Here is a 22,986-nt window from a genome sequence, read left to right on the forward strand (position 1 = left end):
CCCACCCGATTCCCTAGGTGGCACGTGGCCTCGGGCCGGCCGTCCGGGTCCCAGGAGCCGCGCGACCAAGGCCACCCCCGCCCTCCCGGCCCGGCTCTCGCCGCACCGGTCCACCAGCGGCGCGGGGAGGCCGGGCGGGGCGGCCGTGACGACGCGCCGCGGGCGCCCCTGCGGCCCGTCGCTCACCTGGCAGTTGAGGCCCGTGTAGCCCTGTGGGCAGGTGCACTTGTAGGTCCCGTAGCTGTCCTGGCAGGTGCCGCCGTGCAGGCAGGGCCGAGAATCACACTCGTTGACGTCGTGCTGGCAGTAGCTGCCCGTGAAGCCAGGCGGACAGAGACAGGTGAAGGAGCTGATGCCGTCCACGCAGGTGCCGCCGTTGAAACAGGAGCTGGAGGCGAGCAAGCAGCAGGGGAGAAGGGTGAGGGGGGCGTGCGGCCCTGCCCGAGAAGCTTCCCCGGACTCAGACTGCGGCGGAAGGGGCCCGACAGCTACAACAGGTGGCGAGCAGCCCGGATGACCTCAGGGAGGCCCACGGAAGCCCCGGGAGGCCCCAGCACGGGGCCGGGGACCGACCGCAGGCTCTCACGGCACCTCACGCCCGCTTCCTCTGCCTCCTTTACGAGTCACGCCGGGAAGAGCTTTAAACACACGGGTGTGTGGTAGTTAACGTAAAAACGAGGAAGGAGCCAGAATCTGCACGGACAACGTAGATGAGCGTGTTGGAGGGTGCGAGAACGCTGAGCGCTGAGCTTCCCGGCGGCCAAGGGAAAAAGCGAAACGAGACGGGCCACAGAGTTGCGGCTGACAGAAGGGGGCACACCAGTTGTCCAGGAGAAACCACCCGGGCTCCCGGGTCTCACACTGGTCGGCAGACGAAGGCTCGTTTAGAACACGACGTCTGCCGCGGTGGGTGGGGAGAGCCGGCCAGGTGGACACCCGCTGGGTGCGCCTGGCCGCCAGGTGCCGTGCCCGGCCCCCGCGGCCTGCTGCCCTGTGCGGCGCCCTTGCCTCTCTGTGCAGTCGGGCGTGTTGTTCTCGCAGTGGATGCCGCTGAAGCCCGTGGGGCAGGTGCAGGTGTAGCTGTCCACGCAGTCGGTGCAGTTGGCTCCGTGGTGGCAGGGGTTGCTGGCGCACTCGTTGATGTCCTCCTCGCAGAAAGCCCCCCGGAAGCCAGGCAGGCAGTCGCAGAAAGCCGTGTTAACGCCGTCCGTGCAGGAGCCACCGTTGTGGCACGGGTCTGGGGGGGGGGGGGAACAGAAGGCAGGCCTGAGGGTGGGCTGCGGCGTCCCCCTGAAGCTGGGGGCCCACGGCCCCCCACTCCTGGGCCCCAGGGCAGGGGCAGAATGTATAAGCTCAACAGTCAGGCCGACGAGGTTGGTGCCATCGTGTCCCCTGCCCGCTTGGGGACACCTGTCTGAGCCTCAGTGTCCTACGACCCGGGGTCGGGGGGGGGGGGGGGGCGGAGAGCCCTGCTCCCTGCTGGGTCATGGCAAGGACCAATAAGGCTGCACGATGGGAGGAGCTACCCCAGCCCGCGGGGAGGGGCGGTGGCTCGGGAGGCTTCTGGAACCACCCAGAACTGCCCCTGGTCCACGCGAGGCCCACAGATCTGCAAGCAGCCCCCTCCCCCCGCGCCCCCCAGCACTTCTTCTAATTGAGCCCAGTGCCCTGGGCACGTCCCCGGGCACTGCGTCGTGGGTCCTCCCGCCTGGTGCCAGCCCGCTCCCTGCCCCGCGCCTGCCCAGAAAACCGCAGGTCCACGTGGGTTAACAGGTGGCCGAGCGGGCCCCGCCACTCACTGGGTCGGCAGTCATCCACGTCCGTCTCGCAGTTGTGCCCCGTGTAGCCGGCGCGGCAGCGACAACGGTAGCCGCCGTTGGTGTTCTGGCAGGAGGCGCCGTGGCGGCACGGGTTCTTAACACACTCGTTGATGTCGACCTCGCACGTCTGTCCTGGGGGAGGAGGAGGGGGCCGGCAGTTCAGCCCCCGCCCTCCAGGCCTCTCCGGCAGCCTTCTCTGCCCCGGGACCGTCCCCTGGGGACACCCCAGGAAGGAAGGGGGCTCTCCGACTTGCGATCTCCCAGTTTGGGGCCAAGCAGACAGAAACTGGGGATGGGAAGGGCCCTGCCAGGCCCATCTCTGCTTCCAGAGCCCCTACAGGTGGCTCTGCAGCCTGCAGAGATGGGGAGCCCCCCAGACCTCCCGCCCCAGGGGAGCGAACCCAGGCAGGGCTGCAAGGCCAGGAGGCCGCACCTTGCCAGCCTGCAGGACAGACGCACGAGAAGCTCTCGAAGTCCTCGGACTCCCGGCACTCGCCACCGTTCCTGCAGGGGCCGGGGGCGCACGGGGCCAGCACCACCTCACACGTGGCTCCTGAGGGCAAGGGGAACAGCGTTGAGACCCAGGGGGCCTGGCCCAGAGGACCAATGCCCCATGGCATCTCCCGACGGAGGCCCTGATGGCCCCTGAGCCGCCAGAGTCCTCTGACAGCCCCATGGGGCAGGAAGGGGGGCGGGGGGTGGTGTTGCCCTTGGGACCATGGGCGAGCTCCTGGCGGAGTGAGAACCCAAACCGGGGGGATACTTGGCTCCAAAACTGTCCCCGCGGGACACGGCCTGGGCCTCAACCCCTCGGGAGTGCCTGCTCCCGGCCTCACGCCCTCTCCTGGTCTCCTGGAGGCCTTAGAGCTCCTCCCAAGGGCTCTGGGGCCACAGGCAGCCCGCGGCCGGTCACGGAGGCCACCGAGCAGAGGCCGGACAGCAGGGGAGGAGCCCCGGCCCCGAGCACCCCTCCCCGTCAGGGAGCACCTGCGGTACAGGACCCCGGCACAGGGAAGGGAGTCTCGCCAGAAGCGGGTCACACTGGGGCGACTTTCCTCCATGGAAACCCAGCGGACAGCCTTCCTGTTTACGGCCGTGGGGGCTGATTCCCGGGGAAGAAAGGAAGCACTATCTTCCCCGTAGCCCATTATCTCCCTGGCCTGCTGGTGCGAGTTTCCAAGGCCTTTCTTTCTATCTGTTTCCACGGTGACCTAGGCAGGCAGGAAATTCGCCAGAGTTTCCGACAATTGTGCAGAGGGAAGCAGGAAGTGGGCAGACGGGAAGCAGGTCAGCACAGGGCCGGCTCCTCCCCACCAGGCCCGCCAGCCTCCGATGCTGTGTCTGCAAGGGACTCGTGCGTCCCAGGCAAGGGGCCCCTGGGTGGCTACCGGCCACAAGCTGCCTCACCAATGCAGGAGAGAAAATCCAGGTCCCCAGCTCTGGCCACAGGCTGCCTCGTGTGGTGGGAGCCACCAGCATGGAGACAGGCCCCCTCCTCCCCACCCCCCCCCCCACCCCCCAGCCTGGTGGGACAGGGCTCTCTCGGGACCTCCAGGCTCGTCAGCAGGGAGGCCCAAAGCTGTCCCCAGCGGCAGCGCCCTCGGCCCACTCCCAGTGGGACCCAGCGGCAGTAGTGGTTGTGGACTTTTGTTTTTTAACACTTTGCAAATCTCTTCCACGGAGGGGACCATTTCCTGCGATCCCGTTGGCCGGGCCAACGGCAGACACTGGGACGCCCAGGGAAACGCCTCCCGCCTCTGCTCGGCGCTAACAGAGGGCTCCTTGTTTCCCCGACACAAAGAGGGCCCGCCGTCAAAGGAATCCCTCAAGCCCGGCCAGCAAGGTTGGGGGGGGGGGCAGTCCGGCCCCCAGGGGCCCACGCAGTGTGGACGCTGGGCCGTGGAGGCCAGCAGCCCAGGCCTAGCTCGTGGCTCTGCTGTGGAGCACCCCATCTCCTCCCCTCCCAGGCAGGCTGGCCAAACCAAGTACTTGGGACACGCTCGTATTAAGATCGCTGTGCGGTGTCCTATATAGTCGTGTGTGACTTTGGCAACGAAACTTGCGGAATGAGGCCCGAACGTGGCCAGCCCTCAGCCTCCACGTGGCGAGCGGAACTCTGGGTGTACCTACTGAGTCAGGAGGCCCGGCCGGCCCCAGGAAAGCCATCAGGCACGCACTGTGCCAAGCAGGCCCGCACCCACGGGCCCTGCCCTCACCTGTGTAGGGCAGGGGGCAGTTGCACGTGTAGCCGGCCACATCATCGATGCACGAGCCCTGGTTCAGGCACGGGTTAGACGCACACTCGTTGATGTTGGTTTGGCAATTGGGCCCTGGAGACAGAGGGCCGGTGGTGAGTGCGCCCATCACCCCAGAGGTTCTGAAGGGGCCCCCTAGGGTGGAGGGAGAGCCCCACGCCGAGCCTACCCCGGCGGGTCTGCCCTGAGGGCAGCGGGTGCCTGTGGCGGGAGAGAGGAGCGAGGCGCCGCGGTCCCACCGCCCCCCAAGGGCCCGCTCTGCGCCAGCACCCCTGCCCGGCCCCACTCACCACTGAAGCCCTCGCGGCAGGTGCACACGTAGCCGCTGGTCATGTCTCTACAGGCGCCCCCGTTGGCGCAGGGGTTGGACTCACACTCGTTGGTGTTGATGTCGCAGTGAGCCCCGCTCCACCCGGGGTCACAGTCACACGTGTACCTGCAGGGGTGACCGTGGCGCCATTCAGTGCGCCCAAGCTCCCGTCCCCAGGCCTCATGGCACGAGGGGGGGGGCACCCCCACCCGAGAGTCCTTTCGCGGGGGGACCCCAGCCCCCACCCCGCCCAAGAGGGCAGCATGGGTGTGGCCGTGCCACATCCAGGCAGTCGTCAGAAGGCCACCTGCCACTCACCCACCACGTGGCCTTGGACACAGAGTACGGGGTCCCCGCCCGCATCAACAGCCCCATCCACGCGGCCAGCGCTGGGTGCGGAGCAGGTGTCAGGAACCAGATGAGCTCTGCCTCCCCTCCACACCCTCGCCCTGCTGACGCCACGCGTGCGGGGGCCACGCCAGCCGGGTGTCCTACAACTCGCTCCTGGGAGGGACGCCCCGGGAGAAGGGCTCGGGCCCACACACAGCACCCACGCCAGACGCCCATCATGGGGGCCGGGCTGTCACCTGTACTTCTGACCGACCAGCCACATACCCGGTTTCCCAAGACCCTCTCCTCGGGACGGAGATTGGCTAGAACGGCTCCCGGAAGTCAGAAAAGGGCTTCGCTCGCTAGGCCAGTGGTTTGCTAACAAGCCTAACCTTAGAACAACCCGCACGGGTTGAGACGCACGGGACAAGGTGTGGGGGGGGCATGGGCTCCTGTGCTCTGGGCGCCACCCTCCCGGCACCTCCAGCTGCCCTCAGCCAGGAGCTCTCTGAATGAACCCCACCGGTTCGCACTCTTCTGTTACACAGGCACGGCTGGTGAACTCCACCTGCAGCCCCTCTCCTGCTTGGAGGTGGGGTTGGGACTGTGACCACGCTGCTGGCCCCCAGACCCCCATCCTTAGGCGACCTTGGCCACCTCCTCAACATGGACCCAGGCGTGCCCCTTTCACCTCCCACCTCACGGCGGGATGGGAGCCGTTTCAGCAGCCAGGACGGAGAACAAGGTAGACCCCGGTGTCACACACATGCGTGCTGGCTGCCGCTGACCCACAAGCGCGTCCGGGGCCCCGTGACCACACGTGGCCGTGCTGAGCACACGCCAGGAGCCGGCGAGGGCCCTGCGAGCCCTTGCCCGTGAGGGGCACCCACTCCCGCTCCCGGCCTGTCTGAGGCTCCGCGCAGGCCTCTCCCTCACCCGCCAGCCTCCGGGGACAGAGCTCCCGCCCGCACCTACCCGTTGAGGCTGTCCCGGCAGGCCCCGTGGATGCAGGGGTTGCTGCTGCACTCGTTGACCTCGGACAGGCACGTGGGGCCGTGGTAGCCCTCGGGGCAGCGGCAGGTGAAGCTGTTGGTGCCGTCCTCGCAGGTGCCCCCGTGGTGGCAGGGGTTGCCCGCACACTCGTCGATGTTGACGTTGCACATGCTCCCTGGAAGCGGGGAGGGGGGCTCAGATACCCACAGCCGGGCCCCCCCGGGAGAAGGGGCAGGGGGGTCTTCGTGAGCAAGTTCTGGCCCCTCGGAGCCTCAGTTTGCCCCTGTTGAACCAGGGACGACACCCAACCCCTCTCCCCGGGTCCTCCCGAGGTGTAACCTGGGTAAGCGGGGGCTTCGCATGGGAGCACAGTGCCAGCCGGCCGGGCCCAGGGGACAAGGCCGGCGTCAGCCCAACCGCCCAGAGACGCCTTCGGGGAAGACACGGGACGCACGCCCAGAGGAGTCTGCCCTGACCAGGGATAAAGGGCTCGAGGGTGCCCGTCCCGGTCCTGGTCAGAGCCCCAGGCCTCCCGTGGTCTCTGCCCCAATGGGCCGAGGCTGGCAGCCGGAGAGCTGGGCCCTGGGTGGAGGCCTGCCCCGTCCTGCCCACCTGGGGACCCGGCTGAGTCGCTGGCCTTGACCTCGGCCCCTGCAGCAAGGGCTTGAGGGGCCTGGGAGGGGCAGAGCCCCAGCGGTCCCTAGACCCCAGGCCGCTCACCTGTGTAGCCCGGCTCGCACGAGCACTCGTAGCCGTCGATCTTGTCCAGACACGTGCCTGAGTCACAGGGGCTGCTGGCACAGTCATCCAGGTTGGTCTCACAGTTGGGTCCTGGCGGTGGGCAGCACCGGAGGTCAGCTCCTGGGCCCGCCCACCGTCCCCCCAACACACACCCCCCGCCCCCCCCCCGCTCCCCCCCAGGCACCTGTGGTCCCCTTGAGGCAGAGGCACAGGTAGGCGTTGTCACGGTCCTGGCAGGTGCCGCCGTGGCGGCAGGGCTGGCTGTGACACTCGTTGACGTTGGTCTCGCAGTGGTGGCCCGTGTAGCCCGGCCGGCACAGGCAGGTGAAGGTGGCAACGCCATCCTTGCACGACCCGTAGTGGCAAGGATCGGGGTCACACTCGTCAATGTCCACCTCGCAGTGCGGCCCCGTGTAGCCTACAGGGCAAGGCCAAGGGCACTCAGGGTGGCTGCTCCCGGAAAGGCCCCAACCAGGCCCGGGCTCTCCCGGAGCAGAGGGGGGAGCGTGCCGTTCATCACGGGACTCCCCGCCCCTTCCCCAGACCCGGGAGCCTGCCCACCCTCTGTCCACCGGCCCCGCACCTTCCGTGCACACGCAGGTGTAGGTGTTGGGCCCGTCCAGGCACTTGGCGCCGTTCCTGCAAGGCGTGCTGGCACACTCATCCACGTCATACTGACACAGGTGCCCGGTGAAGCCTGCGGCGAGGACAGGGAGGCAGTCGGACGCAATGGGTGCCAGGGGCCCCGTGGCCGAGCCCCCGCCGGGCCACAGCAGGGAGTCCCTCTCCAGGCCACACTCCGGCCAGGGCTCAGTAGCCCTCCTGACCTCTCTTGCTCCCTTTCAGCTCCTGCCCCTGCCCCTGCCCCTGCAGGAGGGGCTTTTCTCATACAGACCCCGGCTACTATGGTCCCAGCCATCCCGCGGTGAATGAGGTCCCCCACTCAGCGTCTGGGACGGCTGACTGACACCTTGCAGGCCCACGGCTCTGACCTGCCAGGCCTCCCGAGTGTCGGCGTCCTGGACCTACAGACCCTCCGGCCGCAGGCTCCTAGAGCCCTCCTGTTGTGTCTACTGCAGGCCAGCAGAGGTGGGGAGGGCGGGGCAGGCCGACTCCCTCCCAGCTGCGAGCCCTCAGAGAGCCGGGCTGGCATCTCTTCACCACCTAAGCTCCCCGGGGACCTGGGGACTATAATCCCGCTCCCAGGGGAGCCCCAGCGGCAGGGAGGATTTCTGGGTCCCGGGCTCCCCCTAAGCCCAGCCTGACCTGGCCTGGCCTGACCACTCCCGAAGTGAAGTCCTTGCAGGTCAGTCCCTGGGGGACCTGCCCGGTGCCCCTCAGGACAGGAGAAGGGGCTCCCGTAGGACCAGGCCCAGACCTGAGCTAGGCCTCCTAGTGGGTCGTCGGAGCTCCCGGCCCGCCTCCCCCAGAGGGAGGGTGGGGGCTGGGCAGCAGCCCTGCTGGGGACGGGCCTCACCTGTGGGGCACTCGCACAGAAACTCGTTGATTTTGTCCAGGCAGCGGCCGTTCTGGAGGCAGGGGCTGCTGGCGCACTCGTCCGTGTTGACCTCACAGTGCACGCCCTCATAGCCTGGGGCGGGGGGCGGGGAGGGGGCACAGGGGTCCGTGAATAGCCACAGCCACCCCCCACCGCAGCTCAGGGCAGAGAGACTGACGCCCACGCCAGCTGCCGGCAGAGGCGACTGGCCAGCACCCTCCGTACCTGTTCTCCTACGGCTCACCTGGCTCCCGGGCCCCCCGCCCCCCAAGCCCTGGCGCTGCCCTCTGGGCTGGTGCCCCGCGGGCTGGCCCGGGCGAGCGCGGAGGCCGGGGGCACAGAGCGGTCGCCAGGGGCGCCGCAGCGGGGTCACCCCGACAGGCAGGAGGCTGGCTCCACGTACCCGGCATGCAGATGCACTGGAACTCCCCGATCTGGTCCAGGCAGGTGGCGTCATTCTGACACGGGTTCGAGATGCACTCGTTGACGTCAATCTCGCAGCGTGGGCCCGTGTAGCCCTGCAGACACTGGCACTCGAAGGAGCCCAGCGTGTTGATGCACTTGCCCGCGTGCTCACAGGGGTTGGCGCCTGGTAGGGGCCGGGGCGGGGCAGCAGCGGTGAGAGCCTGCTTCAGGCACCCCGGCCACCGGACCATTCTGGGGCATGCCCGCCTCCCCCATCAGACTGGCAGTCTTCTCTGTTGGAGGCGGGGGGCGGGGGGTGTCACGCCTCCCCCGTCAGACCAGGAACCCTCTGAGGGCAGAGTCGACGTCCCAGACTCCCCGGTCCCCCACCGCACGACTCGCCCGGCGCACCCAGCGAGCACTCGTCCACGTCCTGGCTGCAGGCCGGGCCCGTGTACCCGGAGGGGCAGGTGCAGATGGCCTTGCCGTTGACGGGGTTGGTATCGCAGTTGGAGCCCTCGTTGCAAGGGTTGCTGATGCAGGCGTCGTTGAGATGGCAAAGCAGACCTGGGCGGGGCGGCCGCGGTCAGCGGGGCACTGCCTCTCCCGGCCTGGGTCCGCCGCCCGGCTCCACAGGGACGGGCCTCCCACGGCCACGCTGCCCGGCGGCCCCGTCGGGCCCACGACCCTCAGGCTACCCTGGGGGGCTCGTCCCCAGCAGGCCTGCCCCGGGCACCCCCGGCCTCCTTCCCTCCAGAAAGGCCCCTTCGGCAAAAGCCAGCAGCCGTGCGCCTGAGCGAGGCCGCGCACGCCGGGCAGGGCCGGGGAGCCCAGGGAGGTGGTGCCACGTCCCCTGTGCCCACCCCCCACCCCCCAGACCCGCCTCGGGGGCAGCCCCGCCCCCCGTGGCCGGGGCGCTCACCGGTGCGGCCATGAGGACACTCGCAGTAGAAGGAGGCCACTCGGTCGTGGCAGGTGGCCCCGTGGAAGCAGGCGGCGCTGGCACAGTCATCGATGTTCTCGCTGCAGTCTTCCCCCGTCCAGCCGTTGACGCACACGCAGTTGTAGCCGCCGTGGGTGTTGTGGCAGGTCCCGCCGTTCTGGCAGGCGTTGGGCATCAGCTGGCACTCGTCTACGTCCTCGGTGCAGTACTGGCCTGCGGGGGCCCAGCCCGTCACGCCTCGACCACCGGGCCCGGGGCCACCGCCCCCGGGAAGCCTTCCCAGGCAGACTCCTCCACCCACTGCAGCCTGGACCGCTGTATCCCCGCTGCCCCCCGGCCCCCCGGCCTGGCTGGGCCCTGGCCCCGTCGCTCTGCTGTGGGCACCGGTGCTCCGGGGGGCCCACGCTTGTCCGCCATCCCCAGCTTGGCCGAAGCCCGGGGGACCCGACTGTGGCGCGGCCCTGCCTGGGGGGCCGCACGCGACCCGCACAGACGAGCTGACGGTAGGGCGGGGGCCTCGGCCCCCCGGTCGCGGGCAGGGGCTGCCCCGGGCCACGCCGCCCTTCCCGGGCCGCGCTCCCCGTGCGGGCACTGTGTCGGGCGGGGGGCGCTCCCCTGCGTGTGCACCTGTCCACTCGGGCGGGCAGCGGCAGTTGTAAGTGTTCACGCCGTCCACGCAGGTGCCTCCGTTCTTGCAGCTGTTTCCGGGACAGTCGTCGATATTCTCCTCGCAGTTCTGGCCGGTGAAGCCTGCGGCAGGGGGAGCCAGGAGCCCGGTCAGGCCCTGCCCATCTGTGCTCGCCCCAGCATCTTCCTGGCTGGACCCACGACACCCTGCTCTGGACCAGCTGCCGCCCCCCACCCCCCGCTCCCCTCAGGGCCTGCCCCGGGACGCCCACCACCTCGGGGCCCTCGGGGTCCAAGCCCCATCCCCTGGTCCCCCTGGTCCCCGTGTGACCAGGCCCCACACTCCAGGGCCCACGTGTGACACGTTCCTCTCTGAGGAATCATTGCGCAAAGGGCCCGCTGAACAGACGGGGACTTGGGAACACGGGATCCTGGACGTGGCGTCGTAAAAATCCCGTGTAGCAGAGTTAACCACGGGCGGCTGTAAGCGGGTGCTGCCTGCAGGTGAGGCGCTGTGCTGGGGTCGGGGAGGGCTCCAGGCAGAAGCCCGGAGGAGGCAGGGCGGACACGCGGCCCTCAGCTTCCCCGGAACAGAGGTGTGATGCCCGCTTCTCCCCCCCCACCCCCCCAAGCCGGGCCAACCTCTGTCAACGTCGCCTCCACACCAGTCACCTATTAACCCGCTCAACTCCCGCCGGTTCAATCATCAACCCACAAAGGTGTGCCTGGCAAGAGCCCAAACCTACAGCCAGTTACTAATTAATGCCCCTCCCGGGGCGCCTTTGAACCTGTCTCCTGCCCGAGGAGAGCCGATCCCCTCCCTCGGGCCGCCCACCCCACCGGTGCCCTGGGGGGTAAAGCAGGTGGTCTAGAAGAGCTGAAGTGGACAGTGGACAGTGTTTTAGAGGGAGTGCCCCAAATCAGAGCCCGGAGCCCGAGTTCTGACTCCCATGTACGTTGTAGGGGCCTGAGCACGCCTCCCCGCCCCCCACCCCAATACCTCCGAGGGTCTCCTACAGGGCCGTGCGGCACACAAGCCTGGCGAGCCCTCACCGGGAGAATCTCGCCCCGCTGGCCCCAGCGGGAGCCAGCACCAACTCCATGAACAGGGTGTCCCCTGGCGGGTCGCCCCACAGCCCACGTCCTCCAGCCCTCACTGTGGCCCCTGGAGGGCAGGCTTCTCTTGAGACACGTGGCTGGATGTGAGGTCCCAGGCCCGAGGTCACCAGGCCAGCAAAAAGGCATCTGAACCCAGAACCCAGGGGCGGGCCTGGAGAGTGGGCTTATCTCTTGGCCCCCAGGGACAGCTGGCCAGCCAGCAGCCCTGGGGTGGTCAGGGGGCAAGGGGAACACCCAGCGACACTCAGGAAACGCGTGCCCTTCGAGCCCGCACACAAAGCTGGCTGGTGCGGTGACGAGGCCCCGGGCTTGGTGGTGGACAGGCAGGCAGAACGCTTCCCCTTTGCAGGGGCCGCTGGGTCAATCCTCCCGTCGCGTCCAGGACCCAAACCCCACCGACCCAGGAGGTTTTTAAGCCTCTCGCCAACGTTATTATTTTTAGATCACCAGCCGCAAAACTGACTCAAAAGCTACAGCGGGAAGACCGGCCCCTACAGCAGGGACAGTGGAGCCGCTGGGGGACCAGCAGGGGCGGATGTCCCACACCAGCCCCCACAGCCAGGCCACCTGGGGGGGGGGGCAGCGACGTGAGCTCCAACCACATGGAAACAAGAGACCCGGGGAGGCACAAACGAGGATGTCCCTGCAGCTGCGCCTCGTTCCCTAACTTGCACGTGGCTCTGGAGAATTCAAGGTGAGGGGCTCAGAGCAGGGCAAAGAGTCAGGGGCCATGAGGGCAGTGGCACCCGCGGGGCAGAGGGAGCACTGGGGAGGATACGCCCGTCTAGCCAGGCTCAGCCAGGAGCCCGCCCTGGGGGCTGCAGGGACCCCGGGTCCCTGGCATGGGGGACAAGTGCTGGGCGGCTGCAGCGGACCCCACCCCCAGGCAGAAGTGAGAAGGTGGGAGACCAGGGAGGTGCCCGGACCCTGTGCCAGGCTCCCCTAACTGGTACCCCCTTTCCAGACCCGCCCGCCGTCCTGTGTGTGCTGGGACACCGTCCTCCGAGCCCCGGCCCGGCCCGCACCCCCGGGGCCTCCCCGGGGCAGTACCTGGCAGGCAGGCGCACTCGTGGGTGGTGTCCCCCGTGGGGCGGCAGGTGCCCCCGTTCTGGCAGGGTGAGGGGCTGCAGGGCACGTAGGGCAGCTCGCAGTGGGGGCCGGTGTGGGTGGCGCGGCAGGTGCAGCGGTAGGAGCCGACCTCGTTGTGACAGGTGCCTCCGTTGCGACAGAGCCCGGGGCTCTGGCCGCACTCGTTGACATCCTGCCTGCAGGTGGGGCCGTGGAAGCCGGGCGGGCAGCGGCAGATGTACGAGGCCTCGAAGGGCAGGCACTGGCCGCCGTTGGCACATGGGTTGGAGGCACACGGGTCGGCCTGCTGGCACATCTTCCCTAGGGGGCGAGGGGGGGGAGGGGTCACGCCGGTGTCCAGGGACAACTTCCAGGCACCGTGGAGGCGCCAGCCTGGCGCAAACCTGTCAGCACGGTCTCTTTAATTGCCGGGACCCCACGACAGGACACGGCCATCTTCCTGGAGATGGGGACCGAGGTTCCCGGGACACACGGCCAGCGGGGGCAGGGGGCCCCCGAGACCGGGCCCAGACTGTCCCCTCCAGAGTTCGTGTTCTCTGGAGAGCTCGCCGTCGGGGCTCCTGATGCAGGGCCAGCGGGCCCTGGGGACCTCACTAGACGGAGGGAGGGCCCCCTCCTCGCAGAGGCAGGGAGCCCCGGGGTTCCCGGAGCAGATGTCGGGGCTAGAGAGGGGCCCGGGGACTCGAGGGCGGGGGTCACAGACTGCAGAAAGCCCTGGCCTTCTCCCAGCACGTCACGGTACACGGGCAGTGGGGGGAGGGCCGGGGTCGGGGTGGGGGGGGGCGGCCCTCACCTGACCAGCCCGGGGGGCAGCGGCACTTGTACTCGGTCAGCGTGAGCAGGTCACAGGTGCCACCGTTGCGGCAGGGCTTGGCGAGGCAGGCGTTGTCCCGGGGCGTCAGGCAGAGGGGCCCGGAGAAGCCCAGGCGGCAGGCGCAGGCGTAGTCCACCGTGCCGCCGTGGTCCACCGCGTGGCACGTCCCCGCGTTCTTGCAGGGGGCGCTGAGGCAGGGGTTGGGCGCCTGGCATCGCCGGCCCGCGAAGGCACCGCTACAGCTGCAGCAGACAGGCCGGAGCGGTTACTCCCACCGGCTCCCCGTCCGCCCGGCCCCGGCACCCCGCACCGTCCCCGGGGAGCGCCAGCCGCTGTCGGGCCCCGCCGCGGGCGGCACGTCCCAGGACCAGACAGCGGTGGGGGCCGCACGACCTCACGCGTGGGCCAAGCGCCGTGCGCCTTCAAGCGGTGAACCGTACGTTAAGTGAATTTCACCTCATGTTAACTGGGGCAACGGGCTGGAGACCAGCAGGCCCCGTGAGGCCGGACCTGATCGCAAAACCCTCGGGAGCGTCTGTGTGGCCACAGAGAAGGGGACACACGGGCCCACAGCCGTTCCCAGGGAGGGGGTGCCCCGAGACCCTTTGGTGTGGGGGGCTGGTCTCCTCTTCCTACCTCAAGCTGTTCTGTAACCAACGTGCCTTATTTGGGTAAAAAAACAGTCCGCGGCTTTACTTTTTTTCTTCTTTTTTTTTTAATTTTAAATGTTTATTTTTGAGAGAGAGACAGAGAGAGCAAAAGGGAGACACAGAGTCGGAAGCAGGCTCCAGGCCCTGAGCTGTCAGCACGGAGCCCGACGCGGGGCTCGAACCCACGAACCGCGAGATCGTGACCTGAGCCGAAGTCGGACGGGTAACTGACTGGGTCACCCAGGCGCCCCCCAGCTTCTCTTGTTTCAATGCCCACGTGATCAACAGACATAAGGCTGTAGACACAGCAGAGTGGCTCCCACCGGGGTCTCACCTGCCGGGAGCACCACTGGGAGCACCACAGCTGGCAGCCCATCCCCCACCCACACTTAGTGCCCAGACACGGTCTCCCCCTTTGGCATCAAGTCTGCACGATGTCCAGGCAACATCAGCTGGGAGCAGACAAACCCATTTCCCAGCAGGAGAAATCAAGGTGCGCCAGGAGCTCTTGGCGAGCCGGCCGGGCTGGGGAGCAGGGGGAACAGGGGAGAGCAAGGGGAACAGGGGGGAGCGGGGGGAGCGTGGGGGTGAAGGCCACCATGTCTGCCGGGTCTATGCTGTGCCTCTCAGCACACTGCTCAGTCTCCAACAGGAGCAGATGAACGGGGGGGAGGGGGGGTTCTCACAGCTTCTTTGCAGGGACAGGGCTCAGCACATGTCACCCCACCACAGGGCCTCCCTTGGCCACCTGTTGGTCCGGCTTCTGGAACCTGGGCCACAAATTGCCCACCGAGGTCACCTTGTGGCCTTGTACTCGAGGGAAATGCTCAGGAAAGGCTCTGGGACCAGCCAGGCATTGTTCTTCCCAGGGGCAAAGCCTCTGAGGCATAACGTGCCCCCGGCCCGCCCCCGGGCCGCCATGGCCTGGGAAGGCAGCCGGGAGGCTGCACCCACAGTCCTGGGCCCTGGGTGGGCGGGGCCTCCTCCCCCTGGCAGAGGCGGGGGCTGGCGGGGAACCTCGGGTCCCCGGACGAAGAGGGGGCTCTCCCAAACATGAAAACACCCCCGCTTTCAGAGCCCACCCGTCACACGGGGACCTCCACCCTCAGCAGAGGGCAGCCTGTTCGTCCTCACTGCCTCCCCCCCCCCCCCCCCCCCCCCCCGCCTGACCCAGGAGCTGGAATCAAACCTGCATGGGTGGGGTGGCCGTTGGAGGGGCTGGGGTCTCTGCATGCCTGGGAGGCAACTGTCTCCCTGAGGGCTTTTCTCTGCGGCTACGGCTTGGGTGCGGCGGACAAGGACAACACGAAATGGCCACTGGGGCTCACCATCTGTTGTCAGAAGCCAAAAGTCCCAAACCAACTGGCTTAAAGAAAACAAGCCGCCTCCGGGGCCCCAGGGAGGGAACTCAGGCGGAGTGAGGCTCCTGCCCAGCCTGGTCAGAAGGGCGCAGTGGGGCCGGCCGGCTCCTGTGAGACGGACAGACCCAGGAGCAGGTCCCCTCACCCCGGCACGGCCACACCCCGGGAGGCTGGGGAAGGGGGTGCGCGGATCCAGTTACAGACCGCCCGGTCCCGGCCCGAGTGGCACTGTGGGCTCGGAGTGCAGCGATGGGGGATGGGGGGGGCAAGGCAGCGCCTCCCCCAACCTATCAATGCCCTCCATTGTCAGGCGGGAGCTGGCCACCGCTCACCGCTTGGAGAAAAGGCTCTTTTTTCTGTCCCAGCCACTGACGGAGCGGGCGGGTGGTGGGTACTGGAGAGAGGGCGCTTGGTCATCAGAGCAGGGTGGGAGCCCACCTCATCCACACCACCCTCTCCCTCTCTGAGCCCTGCTGGCTTGAGGGGGGGGGGGAGGCCTTCGTGGTCCCAGAGGGTGTCCCTGGGGCTCCCCTGCCACCAGACCAATCCCTAACTCGTCAGGACGCTGGGCGTCCCCAGAGGCACCAGAAGGCTCTGCCCGGACGCACACCCCAGACCCTCCAGCCACGGGACAATATCCCTGTGAACGGGCCCCTGCTCTCCAGCCCCCCGCCCCCACCCCCCCGAGTGGGGACCCCCGTGGGAAGACTGCGGGAGAACCCACCTGGACGGGTCACATCCTAGCCAACGAGGCTGGGTTACGCCGGGCCAGCAAGGGAAAACATGCCAATAAATCAGGCGTCGGTAGTGCGGACAAAGGCTGGCCGGGGAGCAGGTGCGCCTGTGGCCAGGGACGCGGGCGGCAGCTGCTCCCAGCCGGGCGCGGCGGGCCGCCAACCAGGGCGGGCGGGGCAGGAGCCAAGGAGGCTCCTCCGCGGGGGAAGGCGGCAGCTGACAGGGCCCATTGTCTCCCCTGCTCCTGGCCAGGCCGGGCGGACACCGCCGCGAAGGCACGCCGCCCAGCCCCACGGCTGCCGCGCACCGTCAGCGCCCCAGCTACAGGAGGGGCGGCCCCTGGAGACGGAACAGTAGAGGCAGGTGTTTTGTGTGGTGTGTGGGGTCCGAGGTACGACCGGGGCTGGGCCGGGAGCCTGAGCCAAGAGGAAGCACCAAGCCCGGCACAGCGTCTGGGCCTCGAGGCGAGTGCGGACGTCTGGGCCAGTCCCGAGGCCACCCTCCCCGCCACCCCCACTCTGGGGTGCTCCAGCTCCGGGCCGCCCGCGGCCGGGACGTTGCTTTCTCCTCTGCACCTGCGAGCGCCTCTCCCCCGACCTGGCCATACACTGGAGCTTTGCGGGGACGCCCCCCCCCCCGGGGCCCCCTCTGCCCACGCCACCCAGACTTCCCTGCGGGGGCAGGAGGGACCATAAGGCCCCTGCTTGGACGTGGCCAGTCTGTCCTCCACGCTGGCCCTGGGGGGGGGTCAGTGCAGGCCCCTGGCGGGGATGGCACTGGGCTTGACTAGGAAAACCGTACCCCACACCTGCCTGGAAATGGAGAGGCTTCCTACAGCGGGCCCAGCTCAGGGCCTCGAGTGACCGAAGCAAGCCCTCCTGTCGGCCCCGCGGCCCTCCTGAAGGAGGCCGCCCAGTGTCTGCTCCTCCCCCTGCCTGTGGTCCGGTCCTGTCCTGGAACCCCCAGGCAGCCCAAGCAGCAGGTGAGTGACAGGTGGGGCGGGGGGGGGGGTGCTCCAGGGGAAGGGCTGTGGAGGGACCACCAGGGGGCCGGGCTCCGGGCAGACACCCTGTCCCCCTGCCCCGCGAGGAGCGCCAAGTGGCTGCCGGGCCTGTGGCCCCACAGCCGAGGACGAGGACGCTTTGTTCCCCGCCTCAATATTTCCACTGTGCTGGCTCCTGCCCTCCCTGCCCGCCAGCGCCGCTCCATAGAAATGCAAGTCCGGGGAGCATCCGGAGGCAGACGTTGCCTCGACCTTTCACCCGGGACTAATTCTAAATTGCACTGTTTTCTTTTCTAAGCTAAGCGGCCATCTGCCACCCCCAGGGGACAGATGACAGCTCCCTCTGCCCCAAACTAGGAAGAGACGGAAGGACTAAGCAGGGAGAAGTGCTGTACTCAGTTCTGCCCTCAAGGAGTTTGTGGTCCGGGGGTGGGGCCCTGCGCCCCCCACCCCCCGCCAGCCGGTGGGAGGCAGTGAGGTGGCACCCCTCCTTGTGTCCTCAGGAGGAACCCGAGATTCTCCAGGACAGGGGCCTCCTGGGGGCACAGCTGAAATGCAGTTCGATCAAAGGAACTTCGGGGGGTGGGGGGGGTGGGTGCAGGAGGGGCTCCCCGCCCCACTCTGCCTGCCGGGACCTCAGTTTCCCAGGAGTGCAGTGGGGGTGGGGGGTCAAGGGGACCGCACGTGCCCCTCATCTGGTGACCTGGCCGTTTGGGCAGAGGGCACTCACTCCAGGCAGCGCTGGGTTTGATGTGTGCATTTCCTACCGCGTTCCTGGGAACAGATTTACCGGCCCAGCTGAGCTGCTGTGTCTGAGGGGATCTGTGGGGACACAGGACTTCCCCTGCACAGAGCTGACCCACCAGGACCTCCAGGCAGCACAGCACCGCCCTGCCCCCGCCACCGGGCAGCCCGCGTCCTTACAGCAAGAAGCCACCTGGAGGCAAGGAGCCATCCCCTCCTTAACCAACTCCACCTCTGCCGAGCAGAATGCGGGCCTAGAAGCCCCCTCCCCGAATCGCCACTGCTGCCCCTCCTCGAGCTTTCTGCCCAGGAAGCGGAGTCTGGGGCCCTCGGGCTCCTGCTGTACGGGGCAGCCAACGCCACATCACCGGAGTCCCCTGGTGACAAGGGGTGGGCACGGACGGGAGGCTGAAGCTCCTCCCAGAGCCCAGCACCGCAGTGCAAAGCAGAGGCCCGCCAAGGCCACTGCCTTCCACCCAAACCACAACACTGGGGGCCGCTGCCGCGAAGCCAGGCCCACCCACCCCTGCGCGGCTGGGCCAGGAGTTTCTGAGACCCCCGGCCTGGGAAGAAGAGAACCACCCACATCCCAGCCCCCCTACCTGGGGCCACCCGTGGACTGGGTGGGGAAAGCTCTGGCCCCTTGCTACAGGGGCAGACTGAGGCCAGGACCTCAGTCCCCTACAGGTGGAGCCATGAGATGGGGGTCAAGGAGCCGGGTCTTTCTCTGGGCAGGGCTTGGGGGTGCTCCTGGGACCTCAGCCCCTCCTTGGGCAAAGGCCAGTCCGAGTCCCGCCCCCTACCCCAGCAGGGAACCCCTGTCTTCCAGGAGGGACTGGCTGCCAGGTGGTGATTTGCTCACTGCCTGTAGGTAGGCGGGAGCTCAGGGGCCTCCCCGGCCTGTGCCCTACCCGGGAGGGGGGTGGAGCTGGGGGCCTTTCCCACTGGGGACAGCGGGGACAGCTCAGCTCTGGGGAAACAAAGCCCCCAGGAGAGGTGAGGCTTGGGGCAAGTGGGCACTGGCCCGCTGCCCTCACCCCCAAAGTCCCCGGCTTCCTTTCAGACCCGCAGAAGCCTTTGTCCGGACACCTGTCCGCGGGGCGGGCTAGGACCCTGCCAGCACCTCCGCTGCACTCAAGCCCCTCCCGCCCCCACCCCCCCCAGCCCTGGGCTGTCTCCCGGCTTCTATCCCTTTCTGCTCCAGCTCCCTCCCCCATCTGACCTGCATTCAGGGGGCACAGGGTGAGGGTGGGGCAGGTGCGCAGCGACTACAGCGGGATCGGGCCCCTGGTGGGCTGGGGCTGCTCCCAGGGCCTTGGGGGCAGCGAGGGCTCTTCCTGACAGACCCACAGCCCAAAAGAGCAGCCCAGCGGGCGGGGGTGGGGTGGGGGGGTGCAGCCTTCCCCGAGGGCCCAGGCCTTCCGGCCAAAACAGCTGCTGACAGCGCTCCCGGCTTTGTCTCCAATCTTCTCCCCAGGTTGCATCTCTGGACGGTCTAAAATCTGCTGGGAACAGGAAGCGCAGGAACAGCTCGGGCTTCCTTCCTCCTTCCTCGGCTCTGGGGGAAGCCCTTTGTGGGAGGATGAACCACCTGCCCTCCCGGGAAGCCACCTTTCCCACCGCAGGGAAAACAATGCCCCCAAATGGCTCATTGTCCCCATGTCACTCAGAGCCGCCCCACCCTCAACGTGGGAAGCAGGGGCGGCTTCCTGAGCTGGCCCGGCAGCAGGCACCCAGGCCCACCCATGGTGTGGGGTCGGGCGCTTGCAGGGACAGCAAGCACGGGGTCCCCCAGGGTCACGAGAGCGCCAGGGCTGTGAGGCACGTCAGAAAAACCAGCCGCACACACCACCCCCCCCGCCCCCCAGTGTCCCAGAAGACAGAGCCGCAAACTAGAGACAAGGTTGGGACGCGTGTCCTCCCTCGACCGTGTCCCCAGAACGCCTGCGGGCCCCCCCCCACAGCCTCGGGGGCCTCTGCTCCCCAGCAGGGCGGCACCCACACCCGCACCCCAGTCGCTCAGATGCAATGAAGGAATCGACAGGCTCACGAGGCCACAGGGAGGACTTAATCCAAAACTCGATTAATGAAGTCAGCAACTGCAGACCAAGCTCCACGCCAAAGCCAGAAATGATTCTGGCAACTTCCCGCCTCTGCTCCCAGAAGCAGATGCCATCTCAGGGGACGTGGGGAGCGGAGAAGGCTGTACGCCCAACCCCTGCGGCTGACCAGGGCAAGCACGCAAGGGGCACCTCAGTTCTGTGCCCCGCGCCTGGCAAGGACACCAAGGACCCCCTCACGTGGACCCCAGGATATGAAAGACGACCCGTAATTAGACCGCCAGCTTCAGCTCGTGGGGTTCCCGCAATGGCCCTGAAGCTACACGCTGGGCCCATTTCACAGATGGGAAAACCGGGGGCTCGGGCGCATTATGCCCACAGCACCACCTGGATGTGAATGCAACTCCTAACTTCTGCTGTCACTGGCGGTGGCCAGGAGCCAGCCACCCAGGCAGTGAGAGCAGGGCCGCCCCCCTAGAGGCAGCTGAGGGTCAAGCAGGAGCTCCGAGCATGGAGGAGGGAGGGTGTGTGCCCCTGGGCCCCAGATGCCCTGCCCGGGAGGCCTGGGCTCCTCACCTGACCACCTGACCCTCCCACACCTGGAGGGCTGGGGCACACAATGCATTCTTACATCCCACAAGCTCAGCCGAAACCCAAAACCCCGGCTGGGGATGCGGCATGGGGGAGAGCTCCGGGACTCAGGAAGCCTCCCAGCCAGCTGGCAGGTGGGACTTCTCCGGGTCCCTGTCCAGCAGGAGGGCTGGTCACACCTGTGCTGGGCACCTACCACCACCCTCGCCCGTAGCACCCCTGTGGCTCTCCTACCTGGAAAGCAGTGGAGGCGCTGAGACGACAGGGACGGACGTCACACCCAGCCTGCCCCTGCGGCACTCTGCCGAGGACCCTGGGACAGCCCCGGACCCTGTCAGGGCCAGCTGTGGGCTGCCTCTGGCTGAGCCGAGGCACAGGCATTCGCTCAGCAGTGGTCCCAAAGGTCACTGCCATCCCGCACCAGTCACCAGCCCCGTTCTATCTGGCCTCCTCTCTTCACTCACACCCACCGAGCACGGCCGGCCCCACGGGCCACCAGGCCCCACACACCCCCCACGCTTGCACACCTGGCTGTCACCCTGGGCCCAGCACCGCCTCCAAGGTGCCCTGGGGCACAGCGAATACCGGAGACAGAATCCAGCCAGTCGTACAAGGCCCGGGGTGGGGGTGGGGTGAGGGCGGGGCCTGCACTCCTCTGGGGACACGCGGGTGTCCCGGGACCGTTGGCATGGGTCCAGGGCCCTCTGGAGGGGTTTCTTCCCCTGCAGGGATACTGAGAAGTTCTTGGGCTGGACTTGACCTTCTGTCCCACCATGACCTTGCCCAAATGCTGAAGCAGGGCTGGTCTCTGGGACAGCTTTCTGGACGAGACCTTGCAGCACGAGGCAAGGGCTCCAGGACAGAGTAAACCTCAACCAATGAGTTCTGTCCGGACAAGGGGGAGGGTGGCACACGGGCCCAGTCAGTCACACGAACACAAAGGGGGCACCCCAAGGACGGCACCTCCACCGGCCAGCAACTCTGTGGGATGCTCCGCCCGGCTCAAGCTCCTGAAGGAGAGGACCTCAGAGAGGGGGGTGGGCAGCCCAAGGTCACAGAGCCCACATGGTAGGTAGAAGGAAGCCGGTGCTGGTGGTTGGGCCACTACCCCAGCCCTGTGGGAGCCCTGCGCTACGATGGGGGAAAGCCCAGTACACGGCTACCAGTGTAGATGGCATCTCCCTGCAGGCTGGAAGCCAGGTCTTCCGGAACCTGGAGCCGCCCACCTGCTCGGGCCTCCACTTCCGGCTCTGCGCCCACCCCCATCGCTGGCCCAGGCCCGAGTGAGCGCGGCGCAGGGGCCAGCCGAGCCCGGACCCGGGGCCCCGGACCACCGGGCAGGGTGCCGCCACACTCTGAGCCCCAGCCACACACGGATGCTGGGGCTCACGGCCACGCCTGGCTCCCCGATCTGACGCTCAACCAGACAGGGCCGAGGCCGCCCTCATTCTGACCACTGGAGGGAGGAGAGGGGGGGGAAGCCCCGCCCCGTGGGCTGCCCCGGGGGAGCCAGGACCAGCCAGGCGAACAGGTGGAGGAGTCCTCAGGTTGACCCGGAAGGCCCACGCTGCAGTGACCTCACCCAGGCCCTCTCGGGAGGGAGGGGAGACCGGGGCCCCGAGGGGCAGGAACCTCCCCACCCCCCAGCCTGAACTCAGCATCTCTCTTACTAAAAAGCTGCTGGGAAAAATACACACACTCAAAACTCTGGCTTCTTCCCCAAACGTCTCATTTCCAGTAACTGTATAGTTTCCGCTCATCAACAAACCAACGCGGAGGAAATGGTGGGAGGCAGGTCCCCAGCCCGGCGACAAGGCTCTGCTGTGAAGGCATGGCTGACCCTTCCAGAGGCCTCCAGCTACCGCTCTCCCCGCCCACCCTATCCTCTGGTGCCCCCCCGGCCTGGCCGGGCTGGTGGGAGGCCTGCTGTGGCCTGGGTCTGCCTGCCCAGCTAGGCGTAAGTGGGGGCAAACTCCTCCCCAGGGGCCTGGAGCAGGCTCGTAACCCGGGCCCATCAGCACAGGGTCAACAGTGGTGGCCCCCTGGGCAGATGCCTGTGGCTCAAACTGTGACCCAGGCCGGGCCGCCGCCGTGGGGTGAAGACGGCAGGAGGCTGGCCCGGAAGGGTCCCCAGGGACAGCAACAGCTTCTTCCCAGCCCAACCCAGTGACCCGTGTGGGTCCCAGAACTCTCAGGGTGGGTGGGCAAGCGTCTCGGATGTCCTGTGGCCACCTCTCAGACCCCACCCCTCACAGTGGGATGGACACGACCATCCGGCCTCGACTCCCCCGTGGGGGGAGCGGTTTGCTCAGCAAATCACCAGCGTCAACAGAGTGACGAGGGGACAGAGCGATGAGGGGACAGTGACGAAGGGACAGTGCCTAGGGGACCGCTTTCCCAGCTCAACCGAACCAACTGGAACGCTGAGAGCACGCGACTGCCAGCCAGCCCACTGAGGGGTCAGCTGGGACAGCTGGGGACAAATCCTCTCACCCGCTCAGAGCGTGGCCAGGATGAGTCCCATCCCCAGACCGCACAGCACAGGTGGTAACGGGGCCACGTCTCTGGTGAAAATCTCAGAGACCACCGCCTAGCATTCGGCCTGACTTCCCGCTGATCAGACCGGCTCCCGCCCGCCACCCACCCATCTCTGAGCAGCCTGTGGAGTGGGGCCAGATGAGCTGTAAGTGTCCTGTGGCTGAGGGACCCCTCCTTGGCGGGGTGAGCCGTCTGGGTCAAGAGACCACAAAAGCAGCATCTGGGCCTGGCCTGATCCCGAGACACCCCAGCGCTGCACTGGGCGGCCAGACCGAGACCCGGCAGGGGCTGGCAGCTGTACCCGAGGGACGCTCGGGTTTGGGAACCGCAGGGTGGCCGTCAGAGGCCAGGCTCCCCAGT

The 22,986-nt window shown here is 67.9% G+C and overlaps 1 protein-coding gene across 2 annotated transcripts in view; it reads right to left on the bottom strand.

Moving 5' to 3' along the window:
- NOTCH1 (notch receptor 1) overlaps positions 1-22,986 on the bottom strand; it is a 44,250-nt gene that overhangs the window by 12,741 nt on the left and 8,523 nt on the right. For both annotated transcript variants that reach the window (XM_023243001.2, XM_045043239.1), the window contains 17 exons: positions 12,924-13,186; positions 12,092-12,430; positions 9,923-10,045; positions 9,275-9,508; positions 8,764-8,919; positions 8,351-8,536; positions 7,927-8,040; positions 7,033-7,146; positions 6,634-6,867; positions 6,429-6,539; positions 5,691-5,883; positions 4,366-4,511; positions 4,037-4,150; positions 2,254-2,373; positions 1,800-1,952; positions 1,009-1,237; positions 187-388 (listed from right to left, as the gene is read on the bottom strand). In XM_023243001.2, the coding sequence (XP_023098769.2) occupies positions 187-388; positions 1,009-1,237; positions 1,800-1,952; positions 2,254-2,373; positions 4,037-4,150; positions 4,366-4,511; positions 5,691-5,883; positions 6,429-6,539; positions 6,634-6,867; positions 7,033-7,146; positions 7,927-8,040; positions 8,351-8,536; positions 8,764-8,919; positions 9,275-9,508; positions 9,923-10,045; positions 12,092-12,430; positions 12,924-13,186 (3,031 nt within the window). The remainder of the gene's footprint in view (positions 1-186; positions 389-1,008; positions 1,238-1,799; positions 1,953-2,253; positions 2,374-4,036; positions 4,151-4,365; positions 4,512-5,690; positions 5,884-6,428; positions 6,540-6,633; positions 6,868-7,032; positions 7,147-7,926; positions 8,041-8,350; positions 8,537-8,763; positions 8,920-9,274; positions 9,509-9,922; positions 10,046-12,091; positions 12,431-12,923; positions 13,187-22,986) is intronic.

Source organism: Felis catus, chromosome D4 (genome assembly GCF_018350175.1).
Source record: "Felis catus isolate Fca126 chromosome D4, F.catus_Fca126_mat1.0, whole genome shotgun sequence".
In the NCBI taxonomy this organism is placed as follows: domain Eukaryota; kingdom Metazoa; phylum Chordata; class Mammalia; order Carnivora; family Felidae; genus Felis; species Felis catus.